The following is an 18,616-nucleotide window of genomic DNA, read 5'->3' on the forward strand; positions in this document are numbered from 1 at the left end:
AAAAAATGGTCGATATTACGCGACATTCCAGATCGTTACGAAATCATTGGCGGAGCCCTCGAAAATTACCGCCAATGAGTTATATTATGTTAAAACGGTGTTTTCATTTTCATCGCGAGAATATAATGAAACATCACGTATACGCAGGTACGAAATACCCCGATTTGTCTATTAGCGATCATTTCAACGATCCTCAAAACGGATATCGTTCACCTTCCACTTTCAACGTACACGTACAGAACATATTACCACAATATTCACCCCAAACGCCGGACGTACTTTTTAAACTACCAACAAATTAGTAAACATACGGGCGTGTAATTTGCAGTAAAAGGATTCCCGAGATTCCGCAGGTGTCCCGCGTCTCCTTACCTATTTCTTAGTCACGTATCGACGCACGTACATGTGTACACATCTACCTACTCCTACGATATTCGGAGAAGAGGAGGCTCGGCGGGGCCGCGAGTACACCACGTGTCTCGGCGGCGTCTTAATCCCTCCCGCCCTCCTTAAGGCAGACGGGACGAATGAAATTTGGGCAACGAGACGAGCGGCGCGAGTCAATGGGATCGACGTATCCGCGCTGCACGTGTCGCCGAGGCCTAGTAGATAGGAGTTTACTCGCGCCGCTCGCGTTTACTTCTAAGGATCATGGGGTCAAGGTCACCATCTCGACTCGCCTCTTCCTCGTTCGTTTCTTTCTCTCCCTCTCTCTCTCTCTCTCTCTCTCTCTCGTTCTCTGTCTTGTTCTTGTTGTTTGTAATTTTATGCGACGCAAGGACTTCGGACGTCTAGGACGCCGAGATTTTTTCGACCCCGTTACATCCGCAAAAGGCGGCTCTCTCGGGACACTGTGTATGCATGTTTCGTGTCTATTACATATTTTCTACGTTCAGCAGACACACGCTGAGAATATTCGCCTTGAGCCACGAGGCGAGACACGAGCTGTTTTCTTTATATCATCGAGGAATTCCCGTAAATGTTCGTTGTCACTGACGAGACGGTTGCACTTTTGTTAACCAATATTTTTCTCTTCCTACTTTTCTTTGCGCAATTAACCCAAGTTGTACGTGCCACAATTGCCTGATGTCGTTAGAAAGTTATCGAAATATATGTATGATTTTTTTTTATTCTGTTGTTTAATCGGTTGTTCCGATTAAAAATGCATCAAAGAATAATCAGAATCTTATCATACGCGTATTCTGCGTATGATCCCTCTGCAAGAATCTAACGGTATGTGAGTACAAATAAACCGAATGGAATTTTTGTATAAAGAAAAATTGCCAATTGTATTTTTTTTTTTTTCTTTTCTACCGTCTACAAAGAAACCAACTGTGCGGTGTATACGAACCAAACCGCACGATAAGTTCATCACGGATTCACCGAGTTTGCGGCAAGGGCACATTGCACGTGTGTGAGGAGGCATGCACACAACGCTGCAGTTGCATCGCTGCAGCTTTGCGGTATGCAAAACGTGAGTACAGATGTTCGCACACACACGTACATAGTTGCATTATAGTAACTGACATGCCGTGAGATGGAGAGTCGAGAGGATCGCGAGAGGGGCTTCCGCTCTTATTATAAACTCTCTATTGAGAGAGAGAGAGAGAGAGAGAGAGAGAGAGAGAGAGAGACAGGGATGTATATGTACATGTATATGTGCGTAAGATTGCGCTTATATTTACATGGGTCACACAGATGCCTTACGTAACGATCAGGCACAACACAGCGCGTGTAACCTACACGTGTGTAATCCACGTTTGCTCTCCATCTCCTCGCTATCTCTCTTTCTCTCTCTTCTGAGGTTGTTCAACACGCGCTTAAATTTTCACGTTGAATATTAATGAGAGGAAAAGAAGAGAAAAATATTTTTCAAAAAATCGTATGATAATTTGAAGGATGTTTAACCGGTAATGAGATAATCGGCAAATCGCGATCAATTATCCCCGTAATTGTATCGATCGACGGATGTTGCCGGAAACACCCGTGCGTTGTAATTAAATATAAACCGTGATGCATAGAAATATAATGTTACGCGTACGGAGGAATAAATAAATATTTACCATGGATATTTACGCCGGTCCACCGTACACGGATCGGGCAATGCATTTATGCGCCGTATGCACTGTACCTATGCGACATACGTGATATACTTATACACACGCCGGTGGTGGAAGAAGCGGTAGTGGTAGTGGTGGTAGTATGTAGTCGGTTGGCCAGAGCCAGAGCAGCCGGTGGTTGCTGGTAGGTATATAAGGGAGAGTCTTTCGCTCTGAGTGACCACTCCTTCTTCATGCGACGAGCAAGTTTCTCTCTCTCTTGAATGACAGAGCCGCGCGTGAAACAAACTCAAAGTGACACTGTAATTGTATTGCGGGCGTAAGAGGAAGAAAATACAACAAGAAAACACCCATATTTCAAACAAATTTTAACAACAGTTCGATTTCGCAGACCTCGTCGACGCGTCATTACTCGCTTATGTCGTTACTTCGTTATCTCTTTACTATTCGATTCTGTATGTTTGCAAGAAGATATAACACGTGTGTTCGCCGATTATAAGAAGAAGAATTGGGAGAAGAAGAGAAGAGAAGATGAATAGGATGACCGGATGAGGTGTTTTGCATTTTTCACGAAAAGCATTTTTAATCCGTCATTTTACAATTGTTTCACTAAATGTTCAACAAAATTCACTCGTACGCATCGATATAACGTATGATTACGAATCGTCGTGCTGCATTTACAAATCTATAGGTCGTTGCCGTTTTACTTATTCATCTTTTTTTTTTTTTTTTTTTTCTTATTCATTTCAAGCACTCAGCGCGATTTTCTGCACAATTTAAAAAGACTGAACATTTACTGGAGATGAATTGAAAAACATAAATTCCAATATCGTATACGATAATTATAAATAACCCTATTCACGTGACGGAAGAATCGCAGGATATAAAAACGAAGAGGAAGAAAATTGAATTAAAAACAAATTAAAGAGCAAAATCAAAATAAACATTCGCACGTGGATATATTACGATATTATTTCACGTATAGATATAAATGTGCGCGTCTACGATTTATTACGTACGAAGTGTTGTACTATGTATACATTCTGCGTGAAACAATTGCTGTGCAGCTCGCCATCTGTAATAACAATCAATGTAACGTCATTTAAAGTTTAAAGCATAACGGACGGAAATTGTAAATACGTAATAACTCGTAAGAAGAAGGAGAAGAAGAAGGGGAGGAAGAACCGGGAAAGGCAGAAAAAAAAATCTTGGTGAAAAACGCGAATACTTTTTTATAACGGTAGAAAAAAGTAAATAAAACCTAAACATGAAAAGATCGTAATTTAATTTGCGGAAAGTAAAATAAAGAAAAATCGAATTTGACGCGAAGCGTTTTCGTCCACACTATCCCGATATAACAGACTATAGACTACACAACAGACGCGATGTCGATAGCCGGATCATTGGTGGGAGGTGGCGTCACGCCGGTAACAATTTTTCTCAGCTTCGTAGTCCTCGTAGTTTCTTTACTGATCTTAGTACGTAGAGGAAGGTTCGTCTATGCGCTTCGTAACGTGCCGTCGCCGCCGGCTCTTCCATTCATCGGTAACGCATTTCAACTCAACTGTCCTCAAGAAGGTGAGAAAATCATTTTTACTCTCAAGATAAAATTTCCTACATTCGTACTTTACGGCCAGTAAATAAAAGTGGAGATTGCGTCGATTATTGTTATTGTCAAGAATTGGGAAAAAGGATTTCTTTTCAGAAGAAACAATATAAATTCTAGTATGAAATGCGCGAAATCGCATAATATGATCAACGTAGAAGACAATGTAATCCTCGTACGTTGGTTGATTATTTATCGTTATATTTGACCGACTAGATGGAACAAATGCGCAAAACGAGGTAGATGGTGGAAAGGGCTCGATTATCAGCTTAACCAACAGTTTCGTTTAACTTCGTCGTTACTTTTCTTTCTATTTTTACGTAAAGAAGGAGATCCTTATCTCTCCATAATGAATATGAATTACTTACCCAGGGATGACGATAATTAATCGTACCGATAAGTGTCGTTGATAGTACGAAATGAAAAAAATGCCAATCGGAAAGAGAGAGAAAAAATACGACAAAGGAAGAAGGAAAAACCGTAGATATATTTTTATCTTGAAATCGAATTAGTAATTGAAATATCAACAGTATGCATTAATTAAGGCAGCTAAACGATGCTGCTGCACCGCGGGAGAGAAACTTGATTACCGCCTCGCGTCTCACCATTATACATATATTTATAGATTACCTTTTAGCGGATCACGTATGCAATGTACATACCAGACGAATGTGTGTATCTACAATATTATAGCTTCGCGCCCCCACGCGTGCCATCAAAGTATCTCGTCGGCCTTGCAGCAGCAGCAGCAACAGCAGCAGTGACTGTAAAACGAGCGATAATTGCCGAGTATATTATAATATTATCGAATAATTTATTTATATATATATATATATATATATATATATATATACACATATTTGTGCCGAATTTCATTGGTTGCATTGGTGTGATTAGTAGGTATGTTACACACATATATACAGCTATTTTTATAACGATGTCGTCTTATGTCACTGACACACACGTGGCTATCTCAAGATATGAGAATCTACCTATATACATAGGTATAGATATTTATATCTGTATATCATGTGTGTACGTGGAAAGATACACGCAGAGTCGAAACATTGAAGTCGGAACTGTTCGAAATTGGAATTATTGACGATCTGTTGATAATTCCTCTGAGAATTCATTTTGCCTAGGCAATGGGTTTACGTTATTTAAGAGTTATTTTCCAGAACCAATTGTCGTGAATCGTTGAAATTACTTTCGCATTTATATTGCGGGCTATCTTGCATTTTGCGGAAGGTAATAAAAATCAAGTCATCGCGCTTATCAAGGGATTGCAAATAACAAGAAAAAGAAAAGAAAAGAAAATCTCGAATCTAAAAAGTCTGTCTAAGAGAGAAGCGCGGATTCTCTAAAGTGCGCTTTTAAAATTTGTACTCCGCACGTCGTCAAATCATGTCTGGGTGTTTTTACACTGAACGTGACATAACGATATAGATACGGGTGTTGGTGCATTATATTGTGTGCAAAATTATGTAACGCGACGTATCGACAAGTGTATACGTAATTACGGTCAGTGCATGTGCGTGCAGTATCATGTATGTAATAATAAGGAAGGCTGTGAGGCGATTAGATTACCCGTTGCACGATGGACGGTAATTACGAGAATCTCGTCATACGTTCAGCTCGCTCAGCGTTCTCGCAACACCGAGACTCTTTGAAATCAGTGATTGCTCGGAATTCAGGAAATGATCGCATAATTTTATTACAATGAGTTCCATTCGTCTCCGCATCCACAGCAACGGGTCAAACTACCGACTCTTAATACGCCTCGTTACCGCCGGCGGGAATAAATATTAATCGTCGGCACGTGCAGGAATTTGGGAAGTTGGCATCGCGATCGGTACTCTCGGTTTGGCGGAATTGCAAGAGGACAAGAAAGAAAAAAAAAGTAGGAAAAAAATCCCTCAAATTTCACAAGCAGGCAAAGAGCGTGACGGGGTTCCTTGCGAAAATCGATCTATAGATCGCGCATGAATCAGGCGATAGTCGCATACGGTTGTGCAACTACTGCTCCTCGGATGTAACTAGGGATCGTAGGATTATTTTAAAAAATTCTTTATTCACCGGATGCGTATACCTGCGCAAAGAGAACGTCCAAATCTTGGGGTCGGAATTCAATTGCAAATTCAACGATCAGGCCCGCATGATGGAGTACCGAGGAAGAAAATGGAGTTGTTTGAAGGTTATCCTACAAATAGAATGAATCGAAGGTAAATACGTGTCGTGCATTATGTAGAGAAACGCTTGAAATTCACGAGAATATTTTCGGATATTTCTTATGTTTTATCAAATTTCTCATGAAATCTGCGAGTAACACTATATACGTGTATAATTTGATGGACAGTAAAAAAATCGTTTGCCGATACTCGCAGGAATGTTGATTTTGAAATGTGTAAAAAACTTGGTTAAAATCTTTCGTATATCAATGGCCACATGCGCGTCCTGATTTTTCTCGATTAATTGTCTTCACCTAAAGTTCGACAACGCCTGCTGCACGTTTCCCGACGAACAAATTCCACGCGGTTTTTATTGCATGAACGGTAATAAAAATTCCCCGGTCTATTTCAGCGCGTGGAAAGTGGGTCTTGCACGGGTATTGTGTGCAATGGAGCAATGAGAAGCTAGCGTCTGGGGTATATAATGCTTTTGTACCGTCCTGCATCTGCTGCACTTGGGTCTCCTCGGCAAGACGGGTTCACTTGCACGCGTGATACATGCGGCGTGTCCTATCACCCCGTGACCCAAATTAATCGCAAGTTGAATTAATTCAGGGCAATTTATTCCCAATACACGAGTCGCGAACCGCGATTCGCCGTTTTCACTCCGTACTCTAAATTTGCACGCTCTCGTTCTCTGCATAATTTTTCTGAATACTCCACGTTGCGTAATATTTCCCACATTGCGCGATACCCCGGGCATTATTTTCGGCAGCTGACGTGGCTCCAGATCTGGAATGCGAATTCTTTGCGCCGGAAGTTTTCCGTGAAACTCAACGCACAACGCCTGCGGATAGGCAATCGGAGCTGGGTTACGAATGCGCGGAGTGCGGAAGCGGGTTCGGTTGCCTATCCGCTGGCGGCGAGCGGTGAGTTTCACGGAAAACTCACGGTATACACCATAGAAAAAACAAGTCAACGATGCTGTTTAAGTTATTTTCTATTTCGCACCTCTGCCGAGGCTTGAAAAATTTTCCATACGATTAATACCGTTAAAACTGAATCGTTTCATTGAGATGCGAGGTGCCTTAGATGAGTTCCGAGCTCTGCGTATGCGGTGATCTCAATTCGTCGCTACAGCAGCGCGTGCAGACGTTGCACAGTTAAGTCAGGAGTCGGATTCAAGAGGCGTTTAACGTTGACACTAATTTGTTTAATGAAATATGCTGCACTTGCCTGATCGAGTCCGCTGAGTTCGCTGTAGAAGAGAGTTGCGATTGAGTAATAAAGCTTGTAGGTACGGTATACCTAATCAACATTAAAATGGCACTTGGCAGATATTAATTCCGACGATTATTGACGAGACTTTGGTCTCCTTCTGTATCAACGGAATAATTGCAATCGAATTGCATTTTCGAATTTATTTATAAATATGCCTATGGTGAAAAAAAAATGTGTAAACGGAGAATCGCCCCTTCTTTTCTCGTCGTTTACTTTACGCGTCGCAGCATTTTTCTGCGACCTCGTTTATGACAATAGGACATTCATACAGGATTCGGAATTATATAAGAATTGGGTCGTTTCTCTCCCGCCTGGAGATTGGGATCTTTTTTATTCTTTCTTTCCTTCCTTCTTTCTTTCCTTCTTTCTTTATTTATTTTCTGCAGCGGCGTCCTTCGGGCGCATCTCGCCGCTCCTCGAGGCCGCCGTGCAGAAATCGCATGTCGAAGGTTACTGCCTCTGTCATGCATCGCCGAGAATTCTATGTATATAGGTAGGTATGTACAGTCGTTATACCGAGGCCGACGACTTTTCGCACAGACAGGTAGATTATTGCACACACGCGTCGACGTGACTGTTTGCTTTTAAAAATTATCTCTCCTCGAATTTTTCTCGCATTCCTTGCTGCGCCGATATGCTATTTACGTAGTTTCATGAACTCCTTGTATGTTATACTTACGAGCTATAACCGCGGTCAATGCACTTCTCGCTTCGATATCACTGATTGTTTATTTTCGTCATCTTTAATCGCGAGTCCTCTGCATTTTTCAGATTCATAAATCCAAATAAATCAGCTCACTATCGTCCACTAATCACGTACTTATAATTTTATGCGACGCGACGGGTAGGTATATTAAATTATAGGTCAAAGATAATCGGGTTTTACTTGAAAACTGATATAAGTATACGCGAAATTGCGCAAAACTTTTTTCCAACGGTATGGGTGCAGGCGTCCGGGCAAACATGCAGCATTTTATCTATAAGTCGTCTTCGCAATGCAGAACGTTGACATCGTTAAATGAGTTACATGTATTTAAAGCATGTCTCGAAAACGCCCGTCGACATTTTTTTAAAAATCAACTTCAATATTTCCCCTGACGCCAATTCTTTTTGTAAAAAGTAAAAACTGTTTGTTTTTCCCAACGAAAATTCGTACGATCCGCGACATGAAAGTAAATTTTACCAACTTCTTGTGCGATGATGTGTTGCCAAGGCCAGCAGTCCTTCGTACATTTTAAGTTTATTTGGCTTTCTTTTGTTCTTTTTTTTTTTTTTTTTATCCTCTTTCGACAGTTTTTAAAACTCGACCGACGATCTTAACAATCCTTTTTGAATTCCATTTTAATCCTCTTGGTCACTTTTTTCGTATCCTGTAAAATTTCAAACGATTAATGTTTCTTTCGATTTGTCGTTTTTCAGACTTCTTTCGTAAGCTGTTGTCATGGAGCGAAAAATATGGAGATATTTTTCTGGTTTGGGTCGGCATGCGGCCGTTCATATGGCTTTATCGGGTAGAATCCGTTCAGCCCATACTAAGCAGCACTGTACACATCGATAAAAGCATCGAGTATCGGTACCTCAGCGATTGGCTGGGCACTGGCCTCGTCACCAGTGACGGTAAGTCGCTATCCGCAATTATTCGACACTTTATTCTGCTCACTGTTCGCAAATTATTTTTCAATCAGGACGGTGTAGAATCGGTGCGTTCTAAGTTGCTTTTACCGCCGGATTTTTATTTTCAATCCAATAAGGAAACAGAAGATAGAACCTACATGTGAAATGTAGAAATGAAACAAAGAATTGCGAGCAAACTAAAACGAAAGCAAAAAAGTGATCGCCGCCTTCGAAAGTTGTTGAAGAATGTATTTTTGCCATTCTGTTTTTTTTTTTTTTTTTATGCCTTTCATGCTTTAATTGTTATGTACAAGATATTTTTGGCGAGTTGGCGCCAGTCCGCGGCTACTTTCCTTTTTGTCTTCTAAATTTTTTTCTTTCAATAGTAATGTTCGAATTGGCGCCAGCTGACGTACATATACGAAGTATTGCGTTGGTTTGGAAATGAATAAGTGGAAAATAGATCTGGCTGGAAATTTGAAAACGCTGAAGTAAACTTAATGTGAAATATTTCATGATTGAAATCATTACCGTTAAATCTTGGTCGGTTTATTAATACGCTTAAGACGCGAGGTTCAAAATGTCAGAATATTCGATCCGTTAACTTTGTAAGCAGTCTTAATTTTGACATGAAACTTTGGCATTGATTCAGTTTTTACGGAAACTTATTATCTTAAGGAAAAGTAAACTTTTATCACTCGCTTAAATGCCGCAGATGAAGCGTCGAAGCCGCAAAATCTGACCCATCTCAAATTGGCATCGCAATATTATTACAGCGTAGGAATTTTTGTTACTAATTTGCTTTTCTGCCGGCGCGGCTTGTTACTGCTCCCGAACTGATGATGGATAATTTAAGTTCGTTAAACTCTGTTGGCTTGTTGCCAGAAACCGGGATATACCTATATGTGTAAGGAGAATTGGACGGAGATATTTAGAATACCTGGACATCACGTACATACCCAACTTTTTCGACGATTTTAGCTTCGAGTTTGCTAAGTTTAGCCCATTTTTTCTTCTTCTTCTCATTTGTCCGTTTAAACTCAGGTGAAAAATGGCATGCCCGAAGGAAACTTTTGACCTCGAGCTTCCACAATGGTGTGATAGAGAAGTATCTTGGCAGTTCAATCCGAGAAGCCAACGTCCTCGTCTCCCGACTCAGAGCCGAGATTGGAAAACCAGAATTCGACGTTGTTCCCTACGCTAAACTTGCTGCCCTCGATGTGATATGCGGTAAGTAAGTCGCGAAACCAATACGACGAAAAGTAAAAGTGGAGCGAAAGCTACGAGTGCACAAAAATTCATTCCGACGATCAGTTTATAAATTATACAACGTTTGCATGTGGTAAGAAACGAATTTTCACTCTAACCGCAAATAACAAGATTGATTGATGCGTTTTTCCTAACTTCACCGGTCGCGAGATGCTCTTAAAATCTGCCTATTTTTCCTCCTGCTGTTGTTTAACCGGACTTTTTTCCTCCTCGTTCGAAGGGATTTCGTTGAATCCCTTCTAACTGTGAGGGACAAAACGCTGGCGTCAGATTTCGAGGGTTCGGGGGACATCCGCTCCTTTCGAAATCTCCGTACCCTCTTACTCCGGTTTTTGTTCTTTTTACGCTCTTCCTGGCACCTTCTAATCACGTTTGCTGAGTATCCCAATTCCCGCCATAAACGAGTACCGGGAACATCCCTGAAATTCAGAATTTTTATCGTAAGGCTTCAGAATTTGCAAATTTCCTTTCACATCTCCGTCTCAATTTCCTACGCCACGGTCTTGTTTATTTTCCCAATTTATACCGTCGTACGATGCGTAACATTTTTCTCGAATTGACCTGTGAAAAATTCGATCATTCGCGCCCAAGGTTACAGCGTTTTGTTATCGTGGTTCAACCTCAATCGCAATGGCAAATGTAACCTGGTGCGTTAAAATCACGTGTTCACACGTGACACGTTTTCGGCAACGAATTGCAATTATTATTTTTTCTTAGTAAAGTACAAACCGAGTCAAGGATCGATTATTTCGTAAGCTGCTCGATTGAGCTGGCTATACATGCATGTGCGTTACATGATTCAACGATAAAGGCTGTCATAACCTTTACCGCTTTCTGCCACCTTTTTTTTTGTGTACCCAGATAGAGAAATTGCATTCAGAGTACGCAATGCTTAATCACCATCGTTCATCCTACTACTTCTGAATGTTTCATTCGATTTTATTTTTGCGTTTTAATATCGAGAAGCACAATGTTCAATCTCGATCTCATCAACTAGTAGTACCATGGAGGAGGTTGAATTTGGGTTGGCATGCTCCGTTTCAAAAAATTTTTCTGGACTTCTTTGCCGACCACCGAGTGTTTCGGCCTGGCCAAGTAACTGATCCTGGAACTACAGGGTGCATAAACGACCGCGTGCCTTCTAGCAGGACGTAGCGTTCTTGTTTTCCGTGGTGTCGCCAATTCAAGTATTCTCTGGGTGGCTATAAAAATGGAAAAATGGATCGTCATATAGGAAGCCCCAGAAAATCGCGAAGGCCTCTGCCGAGTTCATTTTCGACTATTATACTACTGTGTTTTCTCCCACTCACCAACTGCCCTCAGAGCACTCGGAGCGATGTAACCCGGAGGCTGTGCAGTCGGCATGTAAAAGGTCTTGGGTCTTGAAAGCTCGCTGAAACGTTCACTGATTCTTGAATGGGTACGAGCCGCTGGAAGCGAAGCACGCGATGCCTCGATTTGGCACCGATCTGCCTTACTCGCGGTTGTTTTTGGCTGCGCAAGTCTGTTGGTCCTTTCGGTTATCTCGTAAAGGAGCGCCGACCTCTTTACCTGATTTATTCAAATCCAAGTTACAAGGCGGTTCCAGCGCAGATGAAGTTCCACTTTTAACCAATCACGAGTGATACTCACCCCGTTCGCATCTAGATTTCGCGCTTCTTGTTTGAGCTTCCTGCACTTTGGAGTGGCAAGAAAAGTCATTCGGGAAATTCTTGTGAACAAATTCCTCGTACTCCTCTTACACTGCTGATCGTGAGACCCGGTCGTCTGCTGCAAAAGGCGACAAGTAAGGTCGTTATTGTGGGTCTTTCTAGGTGTGAACTGTTCCCATTTTTATGATCTCGCCGAGGTGTAGAAGTACATTTTTCCATTACATCGCTTACTTCTATTTCCGAGTTCCAGTTTATAGAGATTTGCCCAGTTCCAGGATCTCTGTATCGATTAGCGATTGATTCGACCGAATTGCTCGATCCCCACCGGCGAGTTGTAGTCGTCAGGGCAGCCATTGTGGTATTTTTACTTCAGGCAGGTCGTCTTTGTCTGTATTCAGAATCAGTCACGTCTTCGGAATTGTATTTTTTTCTGTGTTATTCGTAATAGATTTTACTGTTTTTTTTTTCTATCGAGTTATTGGTACTTGTACAATTTGAAAAATAGTTTACTGCTACATATACACCATTTTGTTTGCGGAACTGATGATTTGACTGATGGTGGCAAAAAGTATGACAATGATCTGAAGTTCGCTGAAAAATTGTTCAACTTGTATTCAGGAGCTACAAGTTTATCTTCTATTATCGATAGGCATCGATTCTCCGTTTAGAATTGAAATAAAGGATCCTTTTTGTTTGTATCTTACAGACACTGCCATGGGATATCACATGAACGCTCAAACGAACTGTGGAAACGAATATGTACTGGCAGTTGACAAGTGAGTCGAACCCTGTATATGTATAGAAGTATACCAAGTTATTTCGTGGAAATGTACCATGCGTAATTTAACGAAGGTGAATTCACTTGAATTTATGCAATTCAGGACACAAATTATATGCTGAATTGCATAAGTGCAGGCGGATGTGCCCCAAGTTATATCGCGCATCGGAAATTTCTAAGAAATAACCCTACCGATGATATTTAGTATCGTGCAAATCGATGAATGGAAATTGATGGTATAAAAATGATAATATCGCCCTTTCAGGATGACATCGATCGTTCAGAAAAGGTTCATCACGTTCTGGGCCCATCCAGATATTCTATTCAACAGAACTTCGTGGGCAACCGAACAGCAGGCTGCATTGGAAGTGATTCACAATTTCACCAACAAGGTATGAGGAAAGAAAAACATGATTAGATGTCGTTCTTTACGCCTTGACGTTCGTTCAAGTGAGGATATATATTTATGATTTATGTTACGTATATTTTTGGACCGCTCGCAGGTGATAGCTGAAAGAAAGGCGGAGTGGAAATTGAAGCACGATGGTAACTTCAACGAGACGCCAAGGAAAAGACAAGCCCTGCTCGATCATCTCCTCGAAGTATCGCAGTGTGGAAATACCCTTCTGACCGACGAAGACATCCGCGAAGAGGTGAACACATTCATGTTTGCTGGACACGACACTGTTGCCACCAGCGTATCCTGGATCCTTTACGCCCTCGGAAGACATCCGAAGTATCAGGTGAGCATCGAGTACTGTTCATTATTTCAGTATCATCAATCATACGGGATTTCACAAAACCGTTTTACGACGCTGATTATTGATTTGCAGAAAAAAATACTACAAGAATATCGAAGCGTTATTGGATGCAACGAAATCACCATGGACGGTCTGAAAAAACTCGAGTTTCTCGATGCTTGCATGAAAGAATCCTGGAGACTCTATCCAGCTGTGCCTCTCATAGCGAGACAGATATACAGCCCCATCAAAATAAGTACGTACGACTTACAGCTTATTACTTTATAATGGTCAAAGACCAATTTTTTACTTTGTAAGCTATAACTCGATTTCTGGTCAACCTACTTCGAGATATTTATTCTGCCAAATTCGGGCTGACGGAGATCTATAAACTTTCTAAGTTTGCAGTTTTGAGGACTTTTCCCAAACATCACTCTTTTGTGAGAAGAAGCTTCTTGCCACTACAGAGTTGATTTATATTTGTTACATCTGTATTGCAGTGAAAACGGAAGTCCCAACAGGTTCTACGGTTCTAGTTAACACGTACATCCTTCATCGAGATCCACGTCATTTTCCACGACCAGAAGTATTCTATCCAGAGCGTTTCTTATCTCAAAATGCTAAGCCGCAGCCGTTTACGTTCGTCCCGTTCAGTGCCGGTTCACGGAATTGTATAGGATGGAAATTTGCGCAGATGGAAGTGAAGGTTTTCATTTTGTCGGTCCTCAAGGCGTTCGAAGTACGGGCCGTAGAGGATGAGGAACAGCTTCGACTTGTTTCCGAGCTCGTACTTGTGAACAGAAACGGAGTTCGTCTGACTGTTATGCCAAGGAATTACGACGGGATATGCCAATGAGTGACGTTTCTTGATAAATATTTTGTTGTGAATGACTGAAATCTCATTTCAGAAGTATCATGGATATATGCACAGTGCAATTTCACCATGACATTCTTTGTTAGAATAGTTTGTGATTTTCTCTCATTTTCATTCTTGTCATAGGGTTTGACGCGAGCAAATGCGTCAATAATATATATGAAAAGAGTTCAATCTTGAATTGTGTACGTGACCTGTTGTAAGATATATCGATTGGTTAAACTATGTGTCCCATACATCATAGTGGTAGGACCGAGAAATTGATAGCAATGAACAAAATAGATAATTTTTGAAAAACCATTTTTGTTCCAAGTGTGAATGCGGTAGTGAATAGGAGAATAAGAAAATTAGATATATTTTAGACAGTGTTGGATAGAAGCAATAATACGACCAAAGAAAATTCAATTAAGAACCGATTATGTTCGTTTCGGGTACTCTGACAATAAGACTATGAAAATATCTAGATTAAACGTCACGGATATCTACACATAGCTATATTAGTTAATGGCAACCAGTTATAAGCGTAAGAATGGAGGATTGACTTCGCTCTGTTATTCATATTAGGTTAAGGACATTTTTTAGAAACTAACACAGTTACATATTTGTACTATGACGTTGTCGTAAGAAGATATATTTAGCACCTAGTCATTGGAATATGTATGGAGAGAGAAATTGGGTGCTATGAAAATAGTGGAATTTCACTTTTCAACACGTTGATATAATAAATACTTACATACCGACTCGAAAAATGACGATAAGGTGTGATTCTACATGGCAGCATTGATACATGGTATTGCAGTTGCGAAACAAGATGCATGCACCGAGTAACTTGGAGATGTATGACGCTCCCTAACGTATCATATTAATTGAAATCTATTACCGAGAGTCTCTTTTCCAAATAATTGACGTGGGAGACGGAAAGTGAATATATTGCTGAAACAGATAATATTGAGGAAAAGAACGGCCGTTTCATCGGGGTTAATCGGTATTATCCGAATGATTCAATAGATTATGAATGACGAATGACTGTCCATTGTCGTTTTCTCTAGCGTAGAATTACTTCGATGTATAATTGAGATAAGTTTAGTCGTTTTTCCAGATCTGATAACACTCGATTGGAAATATTAAAGGTGGTCTTCTGCCTTGTCTATTGTCGGTTCTGAGTGCCAAAAGTTTTTCCACTAAGGATCGGACGAATAAAGTGCCACAAAGCTTATTGTTAATCTCAGAAATGCGAAAAGAACAGGTAGAACTGCGTAGAACAAACACATAAGAAGATGTAGAGTTATTTCTTAGTATGTTGACTCGTTGCTCAGTGAGCCTACACATGACGCGTAATCGATTCCTCTCGCAAAATTACGTCGAAATAGTCCATCAAAGAATTTATTCCGGCGCTTTTCAAAATCGCGAAAATTTTCGCCAAAAATGCAAAGGGGTTAGCCTTACTTTTTTTCAGGCAAAAAACTTTTGGTCTCAGATTCGATTTGGATGACCCTTTCTTGACTAATTGGACCCCTAGGAACTTAGAAAACGCAGCGAAAACAGCGTGAGATCAACAGGAGAGATATGGCGTGACAAAAACCACCTGCTGGAAAATGTCGAAAACACAGGTTCTCGTTTATTGGCTGCAACTCTCGCTGCGTTCATCACAGCGTATTGGAACTGCGCCTAATCGATTTCACTCGCAAAATTACGTCCAAATAGTGCATGAAAGAATAAATTCCTGCACTTTTCAAAATCGCGAAAATTTTCGCCAAAAACACAAAGGGGTTAGCCTTACTTTTTTTTTGGGCAAGAAATTTTTGGTCTCAGATTCGATTTAAATGACCCTTATCTGACTAATTGGACCCTCAGGAACTCAGAAAACGCAGCAAAAATAGCGTGAGATCTACACGAGAGAAATGGCGAGACAAAAACCACCTGCTGAAAAATGTCGAAAACACAGGTTCTCGTTTTTTGGCTGTAACTTTCGCTGCGTTCATCGCAGCGTATTGGGACAGGGCCCATTTGATTTCTCTCGCAAAATTACGTCGGAACAGTGCCAGAAGGAATTCATTTCAGCACTTTTCAAAATCGCGAAAATTTTCGCCAAAAACACAAAGGGGTTAGCCTTACTTTTTTTTTGGCCAAAAAATTTTTGGTCTCGGATTCGATTTAAATGACCCTTATCTGACTAATTGGACCCTCAGAAAGTCAGAAAACGCAGCAAAAACAGCGTGAGATCAACAGGAGAGAAATGGCGAGACAAAAACCACCTGCTGAAATATGTCGAAAACTCACGTTCTCGTTTTTTGGCTGTAACTTTCGCTGCGTTCATCGCAGCGTATTGGGACAGGGCCCATTTGATTTCTCTCGCAAAATTACGTCGGAACAGTGCCAGAAGGAATTTATTTCAGCACTTTTCAAAATCGCGAAAATTTTCGCCAAAAACACAAAGGGGTTAGCCTTACTTTTTTTTTGGGCAAAAAATTTTTGGTCTCAGATTCGATTTAAATGACCCTTATCTGACTAATTGGACCCTCAGGAACTTAGAAAACGCAGCGAAAATAGCGTGAGATCAACGGGAGAAAAATGGCGAGACAAAAACCACCTGCTGAAAAATGTCGAAAACTCACGTTCTCGTTTTTTGGCTGTAACTTTCGCTGCGTTCATCGCAGCGTATTGAGACAGGGCCCATTTGATTTCTCTCGCAAAATTACGTCGGAACAGTGCCAGAAGGAATTTATTTCAGCACTTTTCAAAATCGCGAAAATTTTCGCCAAAAACACAAAGGGGTTAGCCTTACTTTTTTTCAGGCAAAAAACTTTTGGTCTCAGATTCGATTTGGATGACCCTTTCTTGACTAATTGGACCCCTAGGAACTTAGAAAACGCAGCGAAAACAGCGTGAGATCAACAGGAGAGAAATGGCGAGACAAAAACCACCTGCTGGAAAATGTCTTGAAAACAGGTTCTCGTTTTTTGGCTGTAACTTTCGCTGCGTTCATCGCAGCGTATTGGGACAGGGCCCATTTGATTTCTCTCGCAAAATTACGTCGGAACAGTGCCAGAAGGAATTCATTTCAGCACTTTTCAAAATCGCGAAAATTTTCGCCAAAAACACAAAGGGGTTAGCCTTACTTTTTTTTTGGGCAAAAAATTTTTGGTCTCAGATTCGATTTAAATGACCCTTATCTGACTAATTGGACCCTCAGGAACTTAGAAAACGCAGCGAAAATAGCGTGAGATCAACGGGAGAGAAATGGCGAGACAAAAACCACCTGCTGAAAAATGTCGAAAACTCACGTTCTCGTTTTTTGGCTGTAACTTTCGCTGCGTTCATCGCAGCGTATTGGGACAGGGCCCATTTGATTTCTCTCGCAAAATTACGTCGGAACAGTGCCAGAAGGAATTTATTTCAGCACTTTTCAAAATCGCGAAAATTTTCGCCAAAAACACAAAGGGGTTAGCCTTACTTTTTTTTTGGGCAAAAAATTTTTGGTCTCAGATTCGATTTAAATGACCCTTATCTGACTAATTGGACCCTCAGGAACTTAGAAAACGCAGCGAAAATAGCGTGAGATCAACGGGCGAGAAATGGCGAGACAAAAACCACCTGCTGAAAAATGACGAAAACACAGGTTCTCGTTTTTTGGCTGTAACTTTCGCTGCGTTCATCGCAGCGTATTGGGACAGCGCCCAATCGATTTCTCTCGCAAAATTACGTCGGAACTGTGCCAGAAGGAATTTATTTCAGCACTTTTCAAAATCGCGAAAATTTTCGCCAAAAACACAAAGGGGTTAGCCTTACTTTTTTTTTGGGCAAAAAATTTTTGGTCTCAGATTCGATTTAAATGACCCTTATCTGACTAATTGGACCCTCAGGAACTTAGAAAACGCAGCGAAAATAGCGTGAGATCAACGGGCGAGAAATGGCGAGACAAAAACCACCTGCTGAAAAATGTCGAAAACTCAGGTTCTCGTTTTTTGGCTGTAACTTTCGCTGCGTTCATCGCAGCGTATTGGGACAGGGCCCATTTGATTTCTCTCGCAAAATTACGTCGGCACAGTGCCAGAAGGAATTTATTTCAGCACTTTTCAAAATCGCGAAAATTTTCGCCAAAAACACAAAGGGGTTAGCCTTACTTTTTTTTTGGGCAAAAAATGTTTGGTCTCAGATTCGATTTAAATGACCCTTATCTGACTAATTGGACCCTCAGGAACTTAGAAAACGCAGCGAAAATAGCGTGAGATCAACGGGAGAGAATTGGCGAGACAAAAACCACCTGCTGAAAAATGTCGAAAACTCACGTTCTCGTTTTTTGGCTGTAACTTTCGCTGCGTTCATCGCAGCGTATTGGGACAGCGCCCAATCGATTTCTCTCGCAAAATTACGTCGGAACAGTGCCAGAAGGAATTTAATTCAGCACTTTTCAAAATCGCGAAAATTTTCGCCAAAAACACAAAGGGGTTAGCCTTACTTTTTTTTTGGGCAAAAAATTTTTGGTCTCAGATTCGATTTAAATGACCCTTATCTGACTAATTGGACCCTCAGGAACTTAGAAAACGCCGCGAAAATAGCGTGAGATCAACAGG

The 18,616-nt window shown here is 40.9% G+C and overlaps 1 protein-coding gene across 2 annotated transcripts; it reads left to right on the plus strand.

The window, feature by feature from the left end:
• Window positions 1-1,329: 1,329 nt before the first annotated feature.
• LOC124183032 (cytochrome P450 4c3-like) lies at window positions 1,330-15,065 on the plus strand. 2 transcript variants are annotated; one of them, XM_046571000.1, is made up of 8 exons: window positions 1,330-1,474; window positions 8,535-8,732; window positions 9,774-9,959; window positions 12,357-12,426; window positions 12,694-12,820; window positions 12,932-13,171; window positions 13,262-13,424; window positions 13,669-15,065. In XM_046571000.1, exons 2-8 carry the CDS (start codon window positions 8,600-8,602, stop codon window positions 14,022-14,024), a joined length of 1,275 nt encoding a protein of 424 aa, XP_046426956.1. In that variant the 5' UTR covers window positions 1,330-1,474; window positions 8,535-8,599; the 3' UTR covers window positions 14,025-15,065. The 2 variants fall into 2 exon arrangements, with proteins under 2 accessions (XP_046426956.1, XP_046426955.1); XM_046570999.1 differs by lacking the exon at window positions 1,330-1,474 and adding an exon at window positions 2,767-3,638.
• The last annotated feature ends 3,551 nt before the right edge of the window (window positions 15,066-18,616 follow it).

This window comes from Neodiprion fabricii, chromosome 5 (assembly GCF_021155785.1).
Source record: "Neodiprion fabricii isolate iyNeoFabr1 chromosome 5, iyNeoFabr1.1, whole genome shotgun sequence".
Classification (NCBI taxonomy): domain Eukaryota; kingdom Metazoa; phylum Arthropoda; class Insecta; order Hymenoptera; family Diprionidae; genus Neodiprion; species Neodiprion fabricii.